The 20,728-nt window shown below is 46.0% G+C and overlaps 1 protein-coding gene across 7 annotated transcripts in view; it reads right to left on the reverse strand.

The window, feature by feature from the left end:
* MBOAT1 (membrane bound glycerophospholipid O-acyltransferase 1) overlaps positions 1 to 16,654 on the reverse strand; it is a 140,942-nt gene extending 124,288 nt beyond the window's left edge. For 5 of the 7 annotated variants that reach the window (XR_015768385.1, XR_015768384.1, XR_015768383.1 and 2 more), the window contains exon 1: positions 16,369 to 16,571. Coding sequence is in view for 4 of the 7 variants with exons in the window: in XM_028107371.2 (XP_027963172.1) it covers positions 16,369 to 16,464 (96 nt within the window). In the remaining 3 variants the exon portion in view is untranslated. Of the gene's footprint in view, positions 1 to 16,368 lie in introns of all 7 variants that reach the window. The other 2 variants (XM_028107372.2, XM_028107369.2) reach the window with 1 other exon arrangement.
* Between the last annotated feature and the right edge of the window lie 4,074 nt (positions 16,655 to 20,728).

Below are 20,728 nucleotides of genomic sequence, written 5' to 3' on the forward strand. Positions count from 1 at the left end.
CCCACACCATATTAAGGGTAACACACTACCTATATGATTATCACTGTTGATGCTGACCTTTGTCACTTGGCTGAGGTCAGGCTTATTAAGTTCCTGCACTGTCCAACTACTCTCCCCCACCTTCCCTTTCCATACTAGCCTCTTTGGAAGGAAGTCACGACGCACGGCCCACACTCATGGAGTGGAAAGTTATACTACCCCCTCCCCAAGGGAAGAGCATTATTTGGAATTCTTCTGCAAGGAGATTTGTCTATTTTCCCCCATGTATTAATTCAGTTATTTATTTATATCAGATTGAACTCACTGATGTTTGCTTTATACTTTGGCTTATAATCTACAGATTATAGATCAAGAATTTATACTTCTATAATATAAGTCTTCTTTACTTGGTTGCTCAAATGTTTCCAGCTGTACCCGTTCCAAGCTCTTTTGATGGGCTCCTATGTCAATGTGACACATTTTCATCACTAGGAGCTTTGTTTTTTGTTTGTTTTTTTATTTTGTCTTGGAGAAAGGTATTAGAAGCCAAGATCTGGGTACAGGTTTACTCACTGCTAATGGATTGTCACGCCCTGCGGACCCTTTCAGCAGACAGTGAAAGGAAATATGTGTATATATGAACTCTTAAATATATACACATCTGAAAATATTCCTACCTGCAAACCATCTATGTTTATTAAGCTAAACATGAGCTCATGTTGACATGCTTGATCATGTTCATGCACAGCTGAACTGGTAGGAAAGTAAGAAAATTCCTCAGAAGCCAGAAATGCAAGAAAACAGAAATGCAAAAAAAGCAGAAATGAGACATTACGCAAGTACGTGCTCCAGAGAATGCAGAGTTTCGGCACCAGGGACAAAGCTGGCTGAGAAAGGAGAGGTGGGAGGAAGGGCTGGAGACCGTGTATGCAGTGAAGTCATGTCTTGAAACCAGACTGCTCTTAAACTCCTGAAAGGCAACCCCTCACTAGGGAGCATCACTCTTCCCACAGCCAAGACAGTGGGATGTGTTTTTATATGGGCTATGACTCTCGGTGGAGAGACAAAATGTACAAAGACTCCCCTGAGAATGAGTTTGGAGGCCTAAATTTACATGCCCTGTATAGTCAAAAAAAAAATCCAAAGCAGAAAATGCAACTTAAGTGAGCCCAGACTGGGAGTGCTCCCAGGTGCCCTGGCAGAAGGAAACCCAAATTTGCTTAAAAGGATTGTGCTTTAAATCCAGGTCTCAAAATATCCCTACAGTTAAAATACAACAGAGCACGAGCACCCAATCAAAACTCACCAAAGACCCTTGAAAAGTAAAGAAACCAATCACAAAAAAACACACACTGTAGGACTCCATTTATAGGAAGAGCCAGGATAGGTCCATTTGCAGAGAAAGAATGTCGGTTAGTGGTTGCCAGGGGCTGTGCAGGAGGAGGCAAGGCCAGGTAGGATTTGAAAAGAAGTAGGAACCGCCTATGATATGGGGATTTCTTTGGGGCAGGTGGGACAAAAATGTTCCAAAATTAGATTGTGACAATGGGTACACAACACTGTGATGATACTAAAAAACATTTTGGACTATACACTTTAAAAAAAAAAAAAAATGGGTGAATTGCAAGGTACAGGATCCTGGAATAAAAAGAGCATATTAGTGGAAAAATTGGTGAAATTCGAAAAGTCTGAAATTTATTGAATAGTTCTATATTCATGTTGATTTTTTTAGTTTTGACAAATGTACTATGGTAATGTAAGACGCTGACACTGGGGAGAACTGGCTGAGGCATATAGAAAGACTCCCTGGACTATCATTACAACTTTTCTATAAATCTAAAATTACTCCAAAACAAAAAGTTAAAAAAAAAAAAATGTTACCAAAGAATGTGATCCATCTATTATAAAGCAAAGGGCAATCTTTAAAAGATGTGCAAGTCATTTCCTAAAATACTGTTGTCACCCTTGGTATTTTCACTTGAGCTTCTGAGGGCTAATTACAAAATAACACAACAAAGGAGCTCTGAGGCAACCATGTTCAAGGCTTTTTTGGGGAGATGAGATGTATTACTGGTCCATCCCAACTACAGTTGCCTAACCAGCATGAAGGCCTTCACTGATGGCCCCTCCATGCTCTGTGGCTTTTGCTAACCTTAGTCACTTTTTTTTTTTTAAGATTTTATTTATTTATTTGAGAGAGAGAATGAAAGAGAGAGCACAAGAGGGGGAAGGGTCAGAGGGAGAAGCAGACTCCCTGCTGAGCAGGGAGCCCGATGCGGGACTCGATCCCGGGACTCCAGGATCATGACCTGAGCCGAAGGCAGTCGCTCAACCAACTGAGCCACCCAGGCGCCCTAGCTAACCTTAGTCACTTTTTTTACTCAAAGTTATTTCCTTTTGTTTAGCAGTCTTCACATAATTGTGAAGTTAAGTTGTTCTTATGACCATTTTCGTCACTCTCTTCTAACATTCCAATTCTTCTGGAAACTTTGCAACAGAGGACCAAAGCTAGACACACAGAACCTAATAAAGGTTTGAAGGTTGCCAAGTACACAAGATATGGTTTTCCAGCTCTGATAAAAACTCGTAAGTGGGGGCACCTGGGTGGCTCAGTCGGTTGGGTATCTGCCTTCGGCTCAGGTCATGATCTCAGGGTCCGGGGATTGAGGACCACATTGGGCTCCCTGCTCAGCGGGCTCCTCCTCTCCCTACCCCCCACTGATGCGCTCTCTCAAATAAATAAAATCTTTAAAAAAAAAAACCAAACTCATAAGTGGTCAATTTCTAAATTGTTTTATAGCTCACTACCTACCTTCAAATTCTCTCTACAATTCCACCTAGCTAAGATGCACACTCATAATTCATTATTCATTAGTATTAAGAAATTGAGCTCCACCCTAAATCTTGATGAAATGATTATTTTTAGTTTACAACCACATTTTGCTCTTCTTTTAAACTAAGATAACAGAACTGGCAATCAGATAAAGATAGGTCTAAAGACACTCGAATACTTCAGTAGAAAGATAAAAACCACGTAAGTCAAATTAAGTTTTGCAACTTGGTAAAGCTAACTATAAAACTGAGGTAAACGTTAACTCAATGAGGCTGAGGTTATGAAAATAAATGTGAGATAGTCCACTACTATACCCTTTGTAAACTCCACCTCCAGGTGATACGGAAATGGAGTCCAGAGCAAAGGGTCAAGAAAGAATTCTTGAGACATCTTCAGTGCAAAAAGGTGGTTTCATTAAAGCACAGGGTCAGGACCTGTGGGCAGAAAGAGCTGCCCTGGGGTTGTGACAGGCGACTCTATATACTTCCAAGTCGGGTGGGGGTTAGGGGTAGCACAAACCTCCAAGGTATTTTGGAAACAAGGTTCCCAGGACCATGAGGGGGCTAGCCGTATATTAGTGGGCCATATGCTTGCTAACACATATCTTGGGGTGGGGGGCTGGTAAGAGATAAAGGAAAAGGAAATTTCCAAAGGAATTTTTACATGTTAAAGTAGACTTACAGGATCCTGGGGGGTTGGGCTAAGATTGCCTTTTGCCTTTAGCAAAGTGTCAACATCGAGGCAGCTGAGCTCCCAGAGGAAGGTCACTCTGCCTGTTTCAAGGACTTGCCAATGGGTTATATGTAGTAAGGAAATGTAGTATTTTTTTTTTTTTGCCCTTGTTTCCCACATCACAGGCGCTTTACATTAAAAAAATTTAAAAATCATTTTGTCCTTTCCTCCACATTTGTATAAGATGACTCTCTGAATATAATTTCATATAAATGTTCGTTTGCTTCCCTTTTGTTAAAGAATCTACAGACAAGTGAAATGTATTGTTTGGAGAAGAATGGCGAAGGGAAGACAAACAGCTCAACAGCCCAGTGGACAAGGAATAGCAGCTCTCCCTTACATGATCTCTTTTCTAGGGTAAAGCACACAAATTCCTAAATTCTGATCTTGTTCTAACAAGGGGGTGTGGTGGTCAAGGACAAAGCCCCAAGATGGGCCACTTTGGCATGAAGATTATTTTGAGTTAAAAGCAATCAAAACCCAGCAGGTGTAGGAAAAGCTCTTTACCTCCCCCTCCACTGCCTAAATTTACATTGGAAAGGACAGCTGGTACCAGGAAGAGAGCTATTAACAGAGACTCCTCTTTACCTAAGAAATTCATTTGCATTCCAGGGCAACGTTTGTTTCCCAAACATCTCCTCACCTTCCTGCTAATGGTCTTCCTCCCCTGTGTATCTCCAGACCCTACCCGTCTCCTTAGCTCAGGATGTCATATAGGCTTCATGTGGCCTGTCTTTGGCATTTTCCATGTTTGTGTGGATTCCTTGTACATACTATTAAATCTGATTTTCTCCTGTTAATCTGTCTCATGTCAATTTGACTCTTAGTCCAGCTAGAAGGTCTGTGAAGGGCAGAGAAAATTTCTTCCACCCCAACAGAGAGAAGAGAGATGATTTCCAAAGGTTAACTCACTTCCGCCAACGTGCACCAAAATACACACATTTCATTTGCAGAAATAAGAAAGTAAAATTACATACGTACAATCCTTTTAGCTACATCCACTAAAAAGTGGAAAATAAAGAGCCTTGGTTTGTGGGTTTTACCCTCAGAAAGTGTTTCTTTGTGATGTAAAACCAAGCCTTCCTTGGTACTACTGAAGATGCAGCAATCACAGACTTTCAGGGCTAAACAGGTTTCCAGCAGATGGGCATACCAAGAGGTCTGGAGAAGTGCAGCCGATGCCAGGCTGGTTAGAGGTAGAGCCATTTTCACCCCCGTGCCTCGAGGACTGCGGGGATCTCTCATATTCTCCTGCCTCCAGGCCAGAGTGTACTTCTCTCCATCTGAGGGGAAACTGGAAACAAACCTCAATCTCTCTCCCCACCACATGTAGCTGTTGGAAGGGGCCCTCGGCGCTCTCCATTGTTAAAAAGGAGAGAGAGAGCAGGCCCAAATTGGAGTCACCTGTGCTAAGCCCCAATCAGCAAAGACTGAATATCTAACCTAATGGCAGTTTCAACTCCCTAGCAATGTAAACTTTAACCAATCAACTTGGAATTACCTGGTCAGCACTAGTGAGATAATCCCTCCCGAGAGACCCTTCTGATCCCCTTAGGAAGGGGACCTTGCCTGAAACAGTGCATTCTGTGCTAATAATCTCCTTCTTCTACCCCCGTTTCTGCATTTAAAAATCTTTCCTTTTCCACAGCTCGGCGGAGCTCCTTTCTGTTGCTAGATGAGATGCTGCCCAATTCATGAAAGATTGAATAAAGCCAATTTGATCTTTAAATTCACTCAGTTGAATTTTTGCTGTTTAATACCATAGTCCTTAGGAATGAGAACAGAGGAGGCGGTGCCAATGTGGCAAGACCCCTCCCCAACCTCCTCACCCACCACTGCTGCCAACACTGTCAGCCTTGGCTAAGGGACAAGGCTGTTCTGGAAGCACAGAAACAGAACTCTCAGTAAAAGGCAGAAAGGAAGTCAAATGTCACAAGAGCTCTGTCTATACGGATACGAATCACTCCCTAAGAGACCATGGTTAGGTTTAAAAAAGAAAAAGAAGCAAGGAGTGGAAGAGCTGTACATTATCAGAAAAACAAACAAAAAGATTTTGTGCACATGCCTGCAGAGCCTGCCTCTGAGAGCATGCCACTCGTGGTCAGCAGGGAGGGGATCCAGGCAGCTGCAAAGAAGGGGAATGGGGGGGACCCCTCATTATATCTTTTCGGTGATTTTGATACTAAGCATACAACCAACTACCTAGTCAGAAAACTAATTTTTTTTACTGTACTGACACAAAATAAAAAGCACAAAATTAATTAGTTAAAAATAATTTTTAAGATTTAAATAAATAAAATTAAATAAAAACAAAGACAGAATAAAATACAATGCCGGGGGGAAAAAAAGAATAAGTTTTAACTCGGTGACATTCACAGTTAAACCACTTCATGGAATTTCACAAAATGACTTCTGAATTTAGCAACTTCCTCTAGGCCTTAGCAACCTTCTGCTGAATACCTCTGCTGTTTTGGATGATGGAGGTGGCACAGGGGGCTCTGCGGGGGGGTGGGGGGGGGGACAGACTACGGTCTTTTTTCATTTTCATTCCTTGTTTGAAGTAAGAAGTTAGAACCACCTGAACAAAAACCATTCAAAGGTACCCCTGGTCTTTTGCAAATGAGACTAGAACCTGAGCTCGGAGCTGTTGTTTGGTAAATACACCTGAGAATGGAATATTTCTAATAGGAAGGTTGGGAAATCCCCGGCACTATCAGAGCAGAAATCTGAATTCAACACTTAAAATTGCTTTAATGCTGCTGTGGACTTTCCAAACCCTCCTTTGAATCAGATTGATATTACTAACGCATAGAAGATTAACCACACAGAGCCCCACTATCACAAGGGGGTCAGTACCTGATTCACCAAGGACACATCTTCTGGATAACCAAAAAACACATTACAAATGGGTTAATGAGTTCATCGTGTTGGTAGGTGGTCACATTTTGTAAGCCCAAAGGGATGGTGGTCTTTCGGTAAAGCACATTTTCAACCAGTATAAACTACATGAAGTTACTTTTCCCACTGATGACACTGATCCTTGGTGAAACCGCTAGAAATTGCCATTAATAAGACTGCAGCAAGTTTCCTCTTTATCTTGTTTACTGAAAGGGTTGACTTACTAAAAATAGAAAGCTTCTGGAAAGCACACCACCAAGTACTGTTATTAAATTACACATTCTGAATTCCTTTTACAAGTCGCTGCTACAAAACATATTTCCAGATTGCATCTCCTGAGACAGAATCTTTTTCAGAAATCTTTCAGAGGCCGTGCTGTAAGACTCTTAGATGTTCTTGGGTATACGGCATCTTTTATACATGGGACTTGACCATAGGCTGCTAAAGGAGACTTCCCCGGGTCGTTCACACAAATCTGAGAAAACTGGCCCTAAACTGACATTAATATCTGCATTTATAACTCCAAGCAATGCATACATCAACCCCATGTAATAAAAACGGGAACAGAGAATTTTATATTTAAACAAGCCAAGCCTGACCTCCAACTATCAGCAACTGGGCCTTCTGTTAAATTTTCCGTCAGAAATCAGGCCTATCGGGGCGCTTGGGTGTCTCAGTCAAGCATCTGCCTTCAGCTCAGGTCATGATCCCAGGGTCCTGGGATGGAGCCCCGCATCGGGCTCCCTGCTCCGTGGGGAGTCTGCTTCTCCCTCTACCCTTCCCCCCTCCTCGTGATCTCTCTCTCTCTCTCTCTCTAATAAATAAAGTCTTAAAAAAAAAAAAAAAGGAAATCAGGCCTATCAACTGAATTTCAGGTTCCAAATAACCAGATACAGACATAACCAGTTGGTAAAACTAACTGGCTCCCAAGTGTAACTTAATTTACTCCTTCATTCCAATGCAAGAATGTAAATAAAATTCCACTTCAACAGCCATTTATTAAAATCCTAAGGTGTACTAAGCACACCAAGACAACAAAGATTCATCCTCAGTCACTGCCCACAAAGAATGTACATCTTCTCTCCAGTCAAGTCTCACTCAGTACATTTGCTCAAACAGCTGCTTCTTCCTGGAATTTTCTGCCCATCCCACCTGGCCCCAGCCCAGCACATTCCCCTTCTCCTCCTCAAGCGGCAGCTCCCAGGAATCCCCACTACCCCATGCTCGGATAGGCCTGGGGCACAGACCCTCACTAATCCCTGTATCCCCACTCTAACCCAGTATTTGGCATATGGTGCTGAATAAGTAGCTATTGAAAGGAGCCTCCCAGAGTCAGGCAGGGCAGAAAGGCCAGTAAATATCGAAGACCTAAGGTAAGACCCACAATGTGGTATGCAGAGTGCTGTGGAGAGACAGAAAAAAAAAGGGACCTATTTGGCCCTGGAGCGGAGAGAGACAGCAGGGCCAGGGTGACAGAGAGCAGGAGGAGGTGAGCGAGGAAATGAGAGCCGGGAAGGACGAGGCTCGGAGAGAAGGAAGGGTATGGGCAGGAAGCTGGCAGGGGCGAAAGGCATACTGCATTTGAGGTGCAGGAAATAAATAGCACACTGGGGTGACAGCACGGTGCACGGCGAAGTAAGTGGTGGGTGGCCTGCAGGGCAGTGCCTAGGAGCCTAGGACAGAGCAGCCGACTGGACGCCTGAGAGCACAAGCACTCAATATACAGAGCTTTTGGTGTCATTAAGCCAGAAAGGTAAACTAAGGCCAGGTTGTGAAGAACCCCCTCTTGTTCCCACAACAGGAGGGCTAAAGCTCCAGGACCCACTAGGCCTCTGCTTAAAATGCCAGGAAGTATGGGGTCACGCCTACACTCACTCCGTCCTCCCTTCAATTACTGTCAAATTGAGCCGCCAGACTGCGACACCGGTCAGCACTTTCCAGGGGGGCCACCCAACTCCTGGACTCCCCCCGAGTCCCTTAGAATGGAGACTGCTCGTTCTCCTGCAGGGCCAGCCCGAGGGACAGTCCCCAACTCCACCAGCCCTGTCCTATGGAATTTGGAGTTTAGTCCTCAGAGTCTTGCCCTCCACACAGCTTACTGCTTGACATTCTCAGACCGTCTCCGCAAGCTGCCCTCCACCTCCCGAGAGCAACCTCCACTGAGCCACCAGGGAACGTTGCACCACATTTGTGTGCAGTCCCAGGAAAGACCGCAGTGTTCAGGGTCGGTCACAGGCTTATCAGGACTCCGGGATCCCAGGGGGGTCACCCCTACCTGCCCAGGAGCCTGCCATTCATCCCGACCCTCGTGCCCAGCCACCAAGCTCCCCTTGTCAACTTGCAGCCACTTGCCGCTCCTGACTTCCTCCTCCTCCATGACTCATCATCCCACTGCAGACCTCCCTGCCTCGGCTGACCTCCACTGCTCTACCCAAAAACCCCCAGCGCCCTCCCAGCTCTCTGCCTTCCCTCCCTTCCTCTACACCTGCTCCTCAGCATCCCTCCAAGTTCTGGCTTGTTTCCCTTCTCACTCCCGTCACTTCCAAGTACTCAGCAGCATCTTCCAACATCTGTCCTTCTTAACTTTCCAGCAACCTTCTCTGCAAATGCCCAACGGTTTTGCTTTTGCTCCTAGAAGGAGCTGCCGAAAGAGAAAAATCACGTTTTGGCACAAACTTGTGCCTCTAAAAATGGGTCATTTTCAGGGGGTTGGTTACGCTCAGCAGCGCATTAAATTGACCCGGGGCAGCCCTTTCTCCACTCCCCCATAAAGACGACCCTGCACCCTCACTCATCCTCAGACCCCCGCCCCCCTCCATCCCTGTAGCCTTCAGCCATGAGTCCCGCACCACTTCACAAAATGTCACAAAATGAAAATCTTTCCGTGACTTAAGCCCTTTAGGGCCTTCCCTTTGATGGTAGCAGTGGCCCTACACTTCAGTTGGCCTGAGAATCACCCGGGGAGCCCCTCCACCCTGACATTTGCATTCTCCAGTTTGGGCCAGATCCCAGAAAGACACATGGCAGTGGATTCTCATGATAGTCCGTGCACCAAACTCTAAGTTAGACAATGAATCTCTAGCAAGGGTCTGCAAAAGCCAAACCTCGGGCCAAACCCAGCCCCACTGCCTGTTTTTGTGTGGCCTGCCTGCTGCTAAAAAAAAAAAAAAAAAAAAAAAATTATTAAGGGTTTGAAAACCATCAAAAGAAAAAATTTTCTGACGCATTAAAAATTCTCTGAAACTCTGATGTGATGAGCACGGAGTGTTATATGCAATTGATGGATCACTAAATTCTACTCCTGAAACTAATGATATACTATATGTCAACTAATTTGAATTTAAATACAAATTTTTTTTAAAGACATAAATGGATGCCCAGGGGGCTCAGTCTGTGAAGCCGGCTCAGGTCACGGCCCCAGGGTCCTGAGAAGGAGCCCCACGTCAGGCTCCCTGCTCAGCGGGGAATGTGCTTCTCCCTCTACCTGCCGCTCCCCCAGTTTGTGCGCTCTCTCTCTCTCTCTTTCTCTGTCAAATGGATGGGTAAAATCTTAAAAAAAAAAACACATAATTTTCTAGAGCCCCCCCCAAAAATTACATGGAACTGAAATTTCAGAAGTGTCCATTAATGAAGTTTCATGAGACTACAGCTGTGGTCAATACTTACTTATTACCCATGGCCGATTTCATGCAGCAGCAGAGTTGAGTTGTGACAGGCTGCAGGACCTGTGACAAAGCCAAAAATATCTACTGTCTGGCCCTTTACAGAAAAGGTTTGCAGACCCCTGGTCTGCAGCATAAAGTGCAAACACCTCACCAGAGCCCTTTGGCTTCCTCGTGACGTGACCTCGGCTCTCTTCCCCAACCCAGATCCCACAGTCCGCACACAGCAGCCCACCACCCACTTCAGTGGGCTCTCAGTTCCTAGAACAAAGCACAATTTCACTCGTCCACACCTCTGTATGTGCTGTTCTTTCTGCCCACCATGCCTGATAAAAGTCTCCTTCGTCCCGCAAGACCCAATTTGTGCCCTTCCTCACCTGCGAGACGCTCTCCGACAACCACATCTCATCCCCCCCCCCCCCGCAAAGCAGAGTAGATCTTTCCCTCCGTTCTGCCTCCACGATGCTCAATTTGTATCCCAGTTAGCTGTGTGCAGCAGTGGTTCTCAGACTTTGCGGGGGGCTCACTAACCCACCCAGGGCTGTGTCTGCCCACAGAGCAGCAGATAGGGGGACTCGGCAGAGAATGTACACTTCTAACTAGCGTCCAGGCTGATGCTGGTCCAGGTACAGCATGTAGCATTTAACACCAGTTGACATATCTGTCCCTGCCTCACCCAACAAGATTTTTGAGGATGGGCCCCATTTAATTCCTGTTTGAATCATCACAGCCCAACACACCCCAAGAAAATTCTTAGGGAACACAGGAGAAACTCAGTATGTGTTTGCAGTCTCACCAAATTATTTTTCTCCTGCTAGCCAATCATTTCCAGTATCAGGCAATGAAAGGGATATTAAGGGGAGAGCAGACCTGACTTTGCAGAACTACTGAGGCCAAAAAAGAAAACCAGAGCTTTCTGCAGGGCTGATGTTCTATGGCCCGCCATATGCCCACACCCATCCTAAGCTGGGATGAACTGGATGGCCCCAAGGTGCAGAGCAGACTGATCAAGTCAGAAGCCCAAGGGAACAGCCTGGAGCCAGCATCAGTGGATGGGGTGGGTTAGGCAAAGGACCCTTCCCCCACAAAAGCCGATCTGCTGTCCGCTTTAAAAACAAGCTTCCAGGGGCACCTGGGTGGCTCAGTCATTAAGCGTCTGCCTTCAGCTCAGGTCATGATCCCGGGGTCCTGGGATCGAGCCCCACATCGGGCTCCCTGCTCGGCGGGAGGTCTGCTTCTCCCTCTCTCACTCCCCCTGCTTGTGTTCCCTCTCTCGCTGTGTCTCTCTCTGTCAAATAAATAAATAAAATCTTTAAAAATAAATAAATAATAAAAACAAGCTTCCATATGCTGAAGTTTAATAATGCATATCATTATCATTGGCACACTTGTTACTAGTGATACATATTTATTGAGTACCTACTATTTCCTTGGAACACAGAAGGGATAAAATCACTACATTGAGGAGATGCTAAATTAGTTGGAAATTCAGCATATAAACACAGCAAGCTAACTCACAACAGGAAGTAATGCTTACTAAGCGTCAAATGTAAGGCATGTCAAAGGTAAATAGCAAATTCTACAGGAATCCAACACGTCCCATGGCTTTCCCCGGGGCTTTCTTTTCTCGGTTCCACCAGGGCGCCATCTACAAACCTCCATTAGCCCCTGCACAAGCTGGGGAACGCACAGCACCTGTGACTTACATGGGTCCTTTGTCTCCTCTTCTTGTACAGAAGCTCTTCCGGGACAGGGACCTGGACTGTTTTCATCCTTGTATTTCTACCACCTGGCCGGGAACCTGGCACTAAGAGCATTAGATAAATATTTAATTGATCGAATAATGAGTGTGGAATGTGAGCTGAGCTTTGAACCAAGGGCAAGATTTAGGTAAGAAGGGACGTGAAGGTTGGGCTTTCCAAGAATGGGCAAGGGAATCAACCAGTGACTAAAAGCTCCAGGCAAGGAAAGAAACCTTGTGGTCAGAGGCCCCAGGGGAATAATGGAAACTCACTACTGGTCTCACCATTAGTCAAGAATGCCAGGTCTTTAGAGCGGGTCTTCATTCACCCAGCCTTTTAAACTGTAACACAAGCTTACATTAATTGTCCTAAACCTTTTCTGTTGTTTTTTTTTTTTTAAGATTTTATTTATTTATTTGAGAGAGGAGGAGAGAGAGAGAGAGAGAGAGCATGAGCAGGGGTAACAGTAGCAGGGGGCTCCTTGTTCAGCAGGGAGAGGGAGAAGCAGACTCCCTGCTGAGCAAGCAGTCGGATGCAGGGACTCCATCCCAGGACCCTGGGATCATGGCCAGAGCAGAAGGCAGACGCTTAACTGACTGAGCCACCCAGGCGCCCCTAAACCTTTGCTGCTTTAATCTCAAAATCATTTCCCGAGTTCCTATGTCCTGAGCTGTTTACCCTTACCCCTTTTTCCGATTAGGTTGGGGGGTGGGGGGATGAAACCCAAACAAGGAATCCTAATTCAACAATGAATTGATACTTCATGCAAAAACAAAAAAGTCTGCGGTACCGGTGGGTAAAAACAGCCTTGGCACCGAGCTCTGCACCCCTCCCTATTTCAATTGGAAATTCCTTAAAGCCAGCAAACCATTTCTTCCTGAGCTTTCACAACTTCTAAGATATGACCACACACCATGCAAATTAATAATGTCAACAATATCCGTCCATCACGGTGGCTACATCAGTCTTGCAAACTTTGAAAGCTACGGTTAGTTGAAAGGCAGATCGTGACACACTCCACAACCAAGTCGAAAGGGCATGAGCAGATAGAGGACTTAAAAAATAAGGCAAAACACTTATCCTTTGCTCCCTGATTCACTCTAAATGGGAAAGAAAAAGTTCTTACCTAATTTATCCTGCGTAAGTGAAGCTTTCTATCTGAATAATCCTACCAGTTGCCGGGGGGCATCATACTTGCTAGACAGAGACTGGTGTTTTAGAAATGCAGCTTTCAAGAAACTCATCTGTGGGGCACCTGTGGAGGTTCCTCTGCCATCATTCATTTCCTACCCTCTGCATCTGAATTGTGTGCTCTCCTTGTTTCTAATTAAAGAAAATGATTTTACATGTAACATCTTTAGGAGGATGTCAGACTGGTGAAGTCCTTGGAAATTAAAACCATAGACTTTTCCTCACAATCCCACACAAGCTTCCCCCAGGAGTTCACAGAACAAACGAAAAGAGCAAATGAAAAATAAAGAGTTCTTCACTCACGTAGTAGAATGCTCAATGGACATTTCAGTTTTTGCAAATAATGAGCTACTCCACCCGGAGACACCCAGAAGCCAAAGACATTTCTCAGAAGCGCCTTCAATTCAGAAATTACGAATATAAGCATGAAATGTTAAGATGGGGGGAAAAGATTCAATGTCTCCCAGTGACACTCGAAGAGCTACTTGAGTAACCAGAAGTACGTGTTTTATCATTTTGAGCATAATTGCTGGCCAATAACAAGTCACTCTTTTTTTTTTTTTAAAGATTTTATTTATTTGAGAGAGAGAGAATGAGAGATAGAGAGCACGAGAGGGAAGAGGGTCAGAGGGAGAAGCAGACTCCCTGCTGAGCAGGGAGCCCGATGCGGGACTCGATCCCGGGACTCCACGATCATGACCTGAGCCGAAGGCAGTCGCTTAACCAACTGAGCCACCCAGGGTCCCAATAACTCACTCTTTAATGGGACAGAAGCAAACATTTATTAAGGACTGTGCTATTGCCCTTGTCTGGCTCTACCTTTCTCTTCCAAATTCTGTCCCGGTGGTGGAGCCCCTGCACACCGATGCACCCCAGGCCGGGCACCCCAGGCCAGCCACCCATGGGCGGGGTCTGACCACTAGGGGGAACAGACAAGAGACAGAAGGGCTGTAGGGTGGAGAGAAGGGCTGAGGTTCTCTTTCTGCTTCCCACCTGCATCCCAGCAGGGACCGGATTCAGCCCTCACTGGGAGATGGCAACAGGACATCCTCACCTCTCCCCTTCCGCATCCAGGTTCTGGTACCTGACCATCCCCTGAATGCTGCCCACATGCCTCTAGGTAGCTCATTAAAGTTTCTTCACTGCAACCCACTGAGTTAAATTCTGTTGTCCGCTGGGACCCTGTCTGAATGAAGGACCTTTCAGATGTAGGGCGTTTCAGATCTACACAAAATTTCTCAACTCCAAAATGTAGATCTGATTTTACCCATGAGGACACTGGGGCTCTTCGAGGCTGAATACCAGCCGGCGGGTCACAAAAGAAGTTTGCTGGCAGAGCAGATCCAGTCTGACCTCCAAGACCTTAAAAAGGCTTTGAAAGTGTGAGGGAGAAAAACACATCAAGCTTCCAAATTCCCAAGCCACAATTTAGCCTCAAACCACATTATTTATGGTTTGGGATTTTCCCCTGGCCTTAAATGAGCAAGCTGGGGCATTGCCCTATACACGCCTCTCCCACCAAGAGTCACTCAGAACGTGAGCCTGCTGGAGGGTGCTGGGGCCATCGAAAGATCTAAGAGATCACAAGGGCTCCTTCCTTGCCCATCACCCACATTTCTCCTTCAGTTTATCCCAGAAATCCCTTTCTCCCAGCCTTCCACATCCTTAAGGCTCTTTTATTCTTTTTTTTATAAATTAAAAACAAGGGTCCTTCGACAGAAATCCAGGAGACTGGGTATGGGGTGGATGCAGTTAAAAAGCACTTAAGAACATCATACAAGCACCTCCCAGTTGTAACTTGTCAGGGGTCCCCTAACTATCCCTTTCCAAACAAAAAGCCTCTCTGGATTCCTCTCTCTAGCAATGCCAAATAACTTAAAACAGAAAATGCAATTAAAATAAATTCTGATGGGGGTGGGGCTGGGGCTGAAGGGGTAAGTCCAAAACACACTCCTCTTAAGGAAATTCAGCTGGGAGCTGAGGTAGTTTCAGAGCAAAACAATTTGCTAGTATCTCTGCCTTTACCCAAGTCCCTGGATCTCTCCCATCCTCACTAGGAATTGAAGAGTAATTGACAGAAGCACCAGTTAGCATCTGATACCTCTCCCAATTTGTTAACTTTCTGGATTTTGCAACTGATGAGCACGCAACTGGCCCGGTTGAGGTCAGATCGTTGGAGGGAGCCAGGTAGAAGGAGTGGCTCAGTAAACAGTATCTGAAAAAGGCAAAGAGCCAGCTCTCACTTCCTCCTTGCAGAAGGAATGTGAGTGGAGAGGGCAGCGGGTATACTCCCGTTTGGGGGGGGGGGGGGGGGAGAAGAAGAAGAACAAAGAAAAGAAAAAAAAATCACTAGTAAAAAGCAAAGGAAGAAACCTGGAGCAAAACTCAATATGAAACCAAATGAGAATGCAATGGGCCCCCCTCCGGCACTCCCCATTCCATTTAAATCAACATGTATTTATTGACTCACTATGAAATACATAGCAGATCTAGTTTCCAGCACCTAAAGAGACAGGAAAATGAGTAAGACAGCCTCAACCCTCCAGCAGATTTCTTACCAAGAATTACTGTTCTTTACTGCCATTTTCTATTTTAATAGTAGCAGACAATTCCTGGACAGTCCAACTAACTTCCACGGTGCCTCTCTTCTCCCACTAACCGAACTCACTCAGGAGCCCGGGACCTCAAGGATAAAACCACTGAACCAAGTAAAGCCCCTCGGCAAACCACAGGGTCCTGGTGCAACTCCTCCCTTTCCGATGGACAGAGCACATGGTACAAAACATTGCCACCCCCTGATGTGACAAGTTTCACCGCCGAAGTCGAAAACCCAAGTCTCTGTTCCAAAGCTATAGGCTTCAGCCTACAGACTAATCAACCTTATCTTTTAAGTAGAGATATCTTTCCAATTTTTTCAGTGTATGTGCTGCCGAAGCGAGCACAATATTAAGTAGAGATATCTAAATTAAAAATAATAAAGACTCGACGACACTGGTGGAAAAAACACTTGATTCACTTATCACAATACTTTAGAACTTGGTTACAGGAAACGAGGCAACCCAAAACCTCAAAAAAGGAAAAAAAAAAGGTTCATTTGAACCTGTCTTGCAGGGTATACCAATTTTTTTTCCCCCACACTTAGAGAACAAAAACATCAAGTTAGAAAAAACGCCCACCTGTCGAGTGCGTGTAGCTATAAAATCTTTTGGGGAGGTGGGGGGGAGGGGGCGTTGTGGCTAAGATGTGCCCCCCGGCCCGCACTCCCGCAGGGGCTCGGGAGGAGGGTCCCTGCGCCCCTCGCCCCAGCCGCGGCCAGGCCGCCCGCGGTTACCTGGTCCAGCGGGATGCCCAGGAGCTCGCTGAGCGGGTGCAGGCAGGTGGAGCCCGTGGTGCGGTAGGAGAGGCTGGACGGCGGCTCTGCTGCCATCCTGCATCTTCGGGAGGCGGCTGCCCCGGCCCCAGCCCGCGCCACCCCGCTCGCGGGCCTCCAGACCGAGTGCTCGTGGACGGCTGCCCCAAGCACGCGCGGCCGCCTCCCTCGCGGGCACGGAGCGACCAGGCCGGGGGGCCGCGACGCGCCCAAGCTCCCGGGGCGCAAACTTGGCGTTGGCGCTGCGGCCCCGGGCGCGGTAGGAGGGCCGCGGCCGGGCGCGCTCCGCTTCCCGCTGCCCTCCTCTCGGCGCTCATTGGCTCGGCCGCCTGGGACGGCCCCGGGAGGAGGAGGGAGGGAGGAAAAGTGGGGAAGCGGAGCCCGGCCCCGAGCGCCGCCCGGCCCGCCCAGCCCGGCCTGAACCCCGGCCGACCGGGAGAGGGAAAGCGACGCCAGCGGGCGCCGTCGCCTCGCCCTGCGGCTGCTGGCAGGCAACCCCGGGGGCGGGAGGCGCCCGTCCCCTTCCTCCTCCCGAGCCCGCGGGCCTGCCTCCCCCGCCCCGCGAAGCCACCTCCACCCCGGCCACCCGGGCGGGCGCCTTTCCCCAGGGAGCCCCCGGGGCCCCACCCTGTTTTGGTCTCGCGGCAGTCCCGGCTCCCCCCTTCCCTGTCCCCGCGCCCGCTAGCATTCCCTGCGCTCTCCTTTCGAGGTTTCTCCCTCGCAGTCCTTGCTGCGGAGGGTTAATCTGCCAGAGGCTGGAAGCCCAAGGAGCCCCCCACCCAGACTCCCTCTCTTCACGTTCCTCAGAGCAAGACATAGTTTCCTACACTCCGATCTGTGTCACACCAGCAAATGCAGAGGACTGCTAGCCTCTGATCATTTCCTCCCATCCCTTTGGATTGAGAATTATTTTACCTCTGTAAGAAACGGTGTTTCTATTATGAGTGCATTCTGATACATTTTTTCGTGCACAGGTTCTCAAAAGGGAGACACTTCCTCTCTGTTCCCAGACGGAGACAAATGTATCACTGGCACCTGGGAAAACTGTTTCGGTTGATTAATGGGTTTGGAGAATCATGAAAGTCTTAAAGATTCTTCCCAGGAATTGCTGTGTGCCCGCTGATGAAGAAAGCTTTCAGGAAAGCGGGGCTCTGAGCTGATGGGTAGAAAACCAGGGAAAAGGGAGCTGGTGTGGTCCAAAGATCTTACATCAGCAGTTTACCTGGGAGCTGTTATTGAGCCAAGGAGACTCCGAACAGGTGGGCAATGATGCTCAGGCAGACCTTCTATTGTTATCCATGTGGCCTCCAGCTTCAGATCCACCTGCAGGCCTGCCAGACACTAGTAAAACTTCCCCTCCACAGCTCAGCCCTGTCTTGCCTTCTGGAGGAGCTCATCACCAACAAGCTTGTCAGGCCTGAATTTTTCAACCTATGTTCCCCCACTGAGGGGGGAAAAAAAAGTGTCCCTGTCCCCATGGAGATGGGGAGGCCACCAAGAGCAGATGACAATCTCTGCTCTACTCTCACCACACCCACATTCACACTGACACAGGCATATGATTGCCCATCAACTAGGCTAGGCAGGCTCATTAGATATCACACAGTTCTGGAAACTGACCAGAACGGAAGCACCCTGAGCGGGATGACAGCTGAAGTGAGGTGTCTGAGGGCAGAAAGGGCTTGAAAGCACTGTTTAAAAAAAAAAAAAAAAAAAAAAAAAAAATCCGGGCGCCTAGGTGGCGCAAGTGGGTTAAGCGTGGGACTCTTGGTTTTGGCTCAGGTCCTGATCTCAAGGTTGTGACCTCGAGGTGGTGAGATGGAGCCTCACATCCAGCTCCACACTCAGTGCTGAGTCTGCTTGGGACTTTCTCTCCCTCTCCCTTTCCCTCTGCCCCTCCCCTCCATGCTTAGGCGCGTGCGCTCTCTCTCTCTCTCTCTCTCTCTCTCTGTCTCTCAAATAAATAAATAAATCTTAAAAAAAAAAAAAAATCAGCACTTAGACGTGAACTCCCAGAAAGGAAAAGTAGGCCAGTTTGGGTAGTATTTATGAAGGAAGTACTCAGACCACTCGTAATCTTCTACAAACAGATCTCTGCTCTTCAGACTCCCCAAAATGGTCTTCCCATTGACACAGATGTGAAGAGAGTAGCCCTCTACAGATGTTCTTCTGCTCAACAAAACAGGCTCTAATCTAGTTTAAAATTTTCCCTTAAAAATGCTGTAACTATGCTTAGATCTTGAAAACAAAATGTCACAGAACTTAAATCTTACTAGTTCTGATACTGTGGTACAATTAATGCTAAAAGAACTATGTGATGTTGCAATATCAAGCAAACGGAGCAGTTCTATTACAGATTAATTAGACAGGCTTCTGAAGGATGGGCTACAATTCTAAGACATACAAGAGCTCCACCATGGACACACATCACTCTCTTTTCCTTCCTACTTATCTCTGTTCACATCCTTTGTCAACGATAGATTCATCATAATGATTATCATATATTAGCTATAACTTTACAAAAATTGTTTCAATAGCCCATGTTATTATAATCTCTATTTTACAGATGAGAAAACTGGAGTTTACAAAGTTAAGTATCATGGTTGGTTTAGGGAGGCTAAGCAAAAACGTGTCTGATTCCAGAGCCTGGGCGCTCAGTCCTTATGCCACATTGCCTCCTCTGAAACCAAGCATTTCTCTATCAGGAGGCCCACCCACACATGTGACGCACTTATCATCCCCGTGGACAGAGTACATTTACTGTTCAAAAATGAGGTGGCAGGGGTGTTGTCTGTTTTTCGGGTTTTTTTTTTTTTTTTCTTTTTAAGTAAGCTCCACACCCAGCATGGGAGCCAAATGCGGTCTTGAACTCACGACCCTGAGATCAAGACCTGAGCTGAGATCGGGAATCAGATGTTTAACCAACTGGGCCAGCCAGGCGCCCCTGTCTTGCCTGTTTTCTATCTGCGGTAGAACAAGTCTTGATATCAAGGGCAGTCATTTAATCTCCCGTACAGAACCATGCTCAGATTGTGAACTCATCCAGAAGACCCAGTGCTCATCCTGATGACTGGCTTAAAATTAAAAGCCAGACAAAAAGATATGGAAAAAATTCTGGCATGTTTCAGGGAAGGCAGCATGATACTATGGACTGATAAAAATTCAAGACCCGTCACATGCATGGCCAGAACCAGCCAAAGATAAGCAGACAACAAAACTGAGTTAAAACAGTCCTCAAAGCTTACAAAAGTATAACTTAGTCCCTCGAGAAGATAAAATTCTAATAATCCATTCAGAAGAGACTCAACCGAAGATAATCACCGACCAAACCACATTAACACTATCTACAGTGATTTAACCCATGTAATAATAAGATTACCATCTTAATGGTACATAATATTCACAAAGCGTATTCATTTGTATCATCCTTTCTGATCCTCCTGAAAAGTTTATGAAGTTGGAAGGGCAGGAAATATTATCATTTTTAATATTATGTCACCATCATCCTCTCCATTTTTATCCATAATACTAATTTCTAGTAATTTGCAGGTGGCATGTAGATCTAATGAACAGCGAAAGGAGGATTCAAACCTGGGTATTCCGTTGTTGTTTTTAATCATACAGAAATCTTTTTATTATACAAGGAGTCCACCTTCAGGAAAACAGCAGAAATTGTTGCCTGCATAGGACATTAAACTCCACACTTCACATTTGAAAGCTAATCTGAAGAATGGTCTAAATTGACCCACGGTGGGTATCGCTCTTGCTTTGTGAGCAGATTCTTTAAGCATCACCCACAAAACCTTAGGGAATTTAGATTTTGCAATGAGTGCTCCATTTTCTTCACATTCTAGCTCAACCTGTCCATGCTTGGAAGGTATTTTGCCACCTACCTGCCTAGCATATTTTCCAAGCTTGAGATCACAGTTAAGCATTGTTTTATATGTGTACATGTTCAGAAAATGAAGAAATTAATATACCTGAGCATCTATCAAATTTAGCTATTACTGTTAAGTATTAGCATTTCTCCCTAAGGATACTGTACAATTTAGTCATTCAAGATAAATCAACACATCTCATCTCATTGTGCTAACCTATGTATACATCAAGGAAATGCTTTTATGTCTAAAGACAAAAGAAACCAAAATAATATCCCAACCTCTGAAAGAAACCATTTATAAGAAATACAAAGCAGAAATTCATCACTGATAATGGAATGCAGAAATAAATCCTGCTAACAAAACTCCATTAACTAAAAATACTCAGAACGATATTTATAACTATGATTTTTATACAACTTCTTAATGTCAGGACTGGAGCC

This window comes from Eumetopias jubatus, unplaced genomic scaffold (genome assembly GCF_037043125.1).
Source record: "Eumetopias jubatus isolate StellerSeaLion01/CBP00866 unplaced genomic scaffold, mEumJub1_p1.0 scaffold_6, whole genome shotgun sequence".
NCBI lineage: Eukaryota > Metazoa > Chordata > Mammalia > Carnivora > Otariidae > Eumetopias > Eumetopias jubatus.